Source organism: Gekko japonicus, unplaced genomic scaffold, assembly GCF_001447785.1.
Source record: "Gekko japonicus isolate JY-2015 unplaced genomic scaffold, Gekko_japonicus_V1.1 scaffold929, whole genome shotgun sequence".
In the NCBI taxonomy this organism is placed as follows: Eukaryota; Metazoa; Chordata; class Lepidosauria; order Squamata; family Gekkonidae; genus Gekko; species Gekko japonicus.
In genome coordinates this window covers 162,750-167,032 of record NW_015170918.1, presented here as the reverse complement: position 1 = coordinate 167,032, position 4,283 = coordinate 162,750, and the positions used below count along the sequence as shown (strand labels likewise).

Sequence of the window (4,283 nt, the reverse complement as noted above, 5' to 3'; positions counted from 1 at the left end):
TCGGATTAGAACGGATAAAAGAAAGTCCTTCTTCACCCAAAGAGTGATTAACACATGGAATTCACTGCCACAGGAGGTGGCAGCGGCTACAAGCATGGACGGCTTCAAGAGGGAATTAGATAAGCATATGGAGCAGAGGTCCATCAGTGGCTATTAGCCACAAGGTATAGATAGGGACTCCGGGGAAAGTGATGCACTGTATTTTTGGTGCTTGGGGGGTGGGTCAATAGTGTGAGGGCTCCTAGTGTCCTGGCCCCACTGCTGGACCTCCTGATATCACCTGGTATTTTTGGCAACTGTGTGACAGAGTGTTGGACTGGATGAGCCGTTGGCCTGATCCAACATGGGCTTCTTTTATGTTCTTATGTCTGGGGCAAGGGATGTTCTGTATTCTTGGTGCTTGGGGGGGGGGGCAACAGTGGGGGGGCTTCTAGTGTCCTGGCCCCACTGCTGGACCTCCTGATGGCCCCTGGTATTTTTGGCCACTGTGTGACACAGAGTGTTGGACTGGACGAGACATTGGCCTGATCCAACATTGGCTTCTCTTATGTTCTTATGTTAAGAGCAGAGGTCCATCAGTGGCTATTAGCCACAAGGGATAGATAGGAACTCTCAGTCTGGGCCAAGGGATGCTCTGTCATCTTGGTGCTTGGGGGGGTCAACAGTGGGAGGGCTCCTAGTGTTCTGGCCCCACTGGTGGACCTCCTGATGGCACCTGGTATTTCTGGCCACTGTGTGACAGAGTGTTGGACTGGATGAGCTGTTGGCCTGATCCAACATTGGCATCTCTTATGTTCTTAGGTCTTTAAGGTGTAGATAGGGACTCTCAGTCTGGGGCAAGGGATGCTCTGTCTTCTTGGTGCTTGGGGGGGGCAACAGTGGGAGGGCTTCTAGTGTCCTGGCCCCACTGCTGACCCTCCTGATGGCACCTGGAATTTCTGGCCACTGTGTGACACAGAGTGTTGGACTGGATGAGCCGTTGGCCTGATCCAACATTGGCTTCTCTTATGTTCTGGGACAACAGAAAACAGCTCTATACCATCCTGCATATGTCCTTTGAGCAACCTGTGCAGCTGCTGATTTTAGCTTTGGCAGATAAACCGCTTGGTCATGTGCTATCAATGTTTGCGGCTACAGATAAGTGTCCCTAATAAATCTGCAACTTTCTGAGACACTGCTGGGGATCGATCAGTGGAAAAGGCTACAGGCCGGCTTTCTAGAAGGGAGTCAGGTGTGCAGTGGCCTGGTCAACCTGTGCAATTGTTCATGAGCCTTCTCAGAGAGGAGGAGGAGGAGGAGGAGGAGAAGAAGAAGAAGAAGAAGAGGAGGAGGAGGAGGAGGAGGAGGAGGAGATTGGACTTATACCCCACCCTCCCTTGGAGTCTCAGAGTGGCTTACAAACCCCTTTCCCTTCCCCTCCCCACAACAGACACCCTGTGAGGTGGGTGGGGCTGAGAGAGCTCTGACACAAACTGCTCTTTCAGGAACAGCTGTGCCAGAGCTTGTGACTGACCCAAGGTCACATCAGCAGGTGCAAGTGGAGGAGTGGGGAATCAAACCCGGTTCTCCCAGATTAGAGTCCGCACACTTAACCACGACACCAAACTGGCTCTCAGAGAGACCTCCCGGGCATGTGCTACTGTCAAGACCAATGTTCCCTCTAAGCTGTGGAGTTTTGTGAGCAAAAATTCTACTTTGTGAGCTACTGGCATTAAAGTTGTGAGCGAGCAATTTGGCTACTGCATAAACTAGTTTGCTCTGGAGCCATCCTTCCTGCGCTAAGACAAAAAGGTGTGAGCCAGAGGCTAAAAAACGGTGAGCTAGCTCACAGTAACTCAGCTTAGAGGGAACACTGGTCAAGACTGAAATATCCCTCAAGCTAAGCAGGAAGGTTCCGTGTTGGTCCATGGCTCAAACAGGTCTTTTGTGTCTGTCTGGAAGGTGGTCCACATGTAGACCCATCGAGGGTAAAGAAGAAGCAGTTGTTGCTGCCCAAGCCTCGGTTGCTACAGCAGTTTACAGGCCCCGATCCTTTCATCTCGTTACAGGTCATATTTGAAGGGATCCGCGGCCGAGGAATGGAAGGGGATATCGCCATCGACGACATTTCAATCGTGGAAGGGGAGTGCACCAAACCAGACTACATAAACAACCGTAAGTGAGCTCCCTCTTCCCCTCCCCCCGGCCCCCCCCCCCCCCCCCCCAGTCTAAGGAACTTCCCAGCCCCAATTCCTCCTACGTTCCTTCTGTGAGATTTTAATCTTTGCTTAAACTCTTGTTTCTCAGCCTCCCACCAACTCTGAGGCCTAATTCAGGCGAATGGAGGTAAATAGATGTAGGAAATTCATGCAGAAGATATTCAAAGAAAGAGTTTCTAGCGTGATCTTCGGTATGCAGGGATTTCTTGTACGGAGGCCCATTTAGTTCTATTGGGTCTTCCTAGGAATATCATGGCCACAGGCCCTGGGAACTGTTTGTGGGTGAGGCCGGGGAGGGGAAAGCATTACTGATGCCTTGACATCAGTGTCCCCTGCAATACTCTGTTGTTGCTCAGTAGCACAGTTGAGTCTGACGCTTTGCGACCCCATGGACCACATCACGCCAGGCCCTCCTGTCTTCCATCATGCTCTGGGGTTTGTTTAATTTCATGTCCGTGTAATACTCTGGGGGTCCCCAAAGGTCTGTGGTAAATACAATAGAGATTGGGTCCATTCTGCTGAACTGCAGGCTGTGGAAGGTCAGTAGTTCAGCAGTTCGAGACCCGGGTGCCGCATGACGGAGTGAGCTCCCGTCTCTAGTTCCAGCTCCAGCCAACCTAGCAGTTCGAAAGCAAGAAATTGCAAGTAGATAAATAGGTACCACTTTGGTGGGAAGGGAACAGCGTTCCGTGCGCCTTGGCGTTTAGTCATGCTGGCCACATGACCACGGAGAAGTCTTCGGACAGCGCTGGCTCTTCGGCTTTGAAACGGAGATGAGCACCGCAACCCTAGAGTCGGACTTGACTGGCTTTCGAGCAAGGGAACCTTTACCTTTACTTTACCATTCCTAGAGTGTTGGAGGAAAGGAAACCAGGAAGTGACATCACACCATTTTAGAAACTGTCAGAAAATACGTGATAAAACCATAGAGTTTCCTGTGATTCCCAGAGCAATATGGCATCACTTCCAGGTTTTCCCCAGAAGTGACATCACACCGTTGCCTGGCAACATTTTTTCCCCCAGACACTGGAGTGCCGGGGGCGATGGGAGAAAGGGTGGGGAAGGGACCAGAGTGGTCGTGGGCAGAGTTACCTGTGGAGGAGCCATCCCGTTCACAAGGTCCTTAACTGTGCTTTTCGGCTTCTGTTTAGATATACCTTCTGGTGCTGTCCGGACGCTGCCACATATACGGATTTTCCCACTTTTCCTGCTCATGTCTGTCTTAAGTCATCAAAGGTGACCTTATTCCGGCAGAGGCCACAACACAGACGTTCCACGCACTGGCATGAAGAAAAGAGTCTTTGTAAAACAAACATTTAAAACAAAAAACAGAAACAAAAACTACCAAAGATTCCTCCACTGACTGACTCAAATATGAAAAAAAAAATTAAAAATCAAACTTAAAAAAATTATATATATATAAAGAAAAGCATTGGGAGTTTATTACAAAAACACACGAACGAACGAAGAAGGGATCACAGGCGCATAACCGTACCGTGGACCACATGTTGAAGTGAAGGGGAGAGACCTTCCGGTGCTTTTGCGAAAAGTGACGAACGAACGGAAAGGGGGGGGGGGAAGGAACTCCGCGTCCATTGGAAGGACTCTTGTCAAAAGAGCTCTCGAATTCCTTGTCAAAGCACAAAGTCATGGCTTGTTTTGTTTCAAGTGAATAGTTTGCTTGTCGCCATGGACCCCTAATGGCCTGCCGAAAGAGAGATTTAGTTTTTAAGGAACCAAGAGAGAAAAAGGAGGAAAGAACCCCTACACCTCACTGTCAAACAGGGTACGAGAGGGGCCGGCGTTTTCTTCCCCCTTTCACACCAGGTTTTTTGCATCGAGTTCAACACAGTTGTAGGCCCTTTTTCTGCCTCTCGCCGCCGCCCTCCGCAGGAAGTGGCCCCAGACACCTGAGCTGTTGAAGACATTCTGTTTCAGTTCCTCATGGCAATGCTAGATAGCAGTATGCAGCCTCCTCTTTGCATGCATTACTTAATTCCAGGACGTACATACAGCGACAACACAGATTTGTCCAGAGTTTGCTTGCGGCCACTTGAACACACCGAGACACCCTAACCCCACCCC

General features: G+C 50.2%; 1 protein-coding gene across 1 annotated transcript in view; it reads left to right on the top strand.

The window, feature by feature from the left end:
- Nucleotides 1-3,547, top strand: part of MDGA2 (MAM domain containing glycosylphosphatidylinositol anchor 2) — a 407,262-nt gene extending 403,715 nt beyond the window's left edge. Inside the window, exons 16-17 of the mRNA XM_015418765.1 lie at nt 2,049-2,154; nt 3,350-3,547. Coding sequence (XP_015274251.1) covers nt 2,049-2,154; nt 3,350-3,438 — 195 coding nt within the window. The 3' untranslated portion in view covers nt 3,439-3,547. The remainder of the gene's footprint in view (nt 1-2,048; nt 2,155-3,349) is intronic.
- The last annotated feature ends 736 nt before the right edge of the window (nt 3,548-4,283 follow it).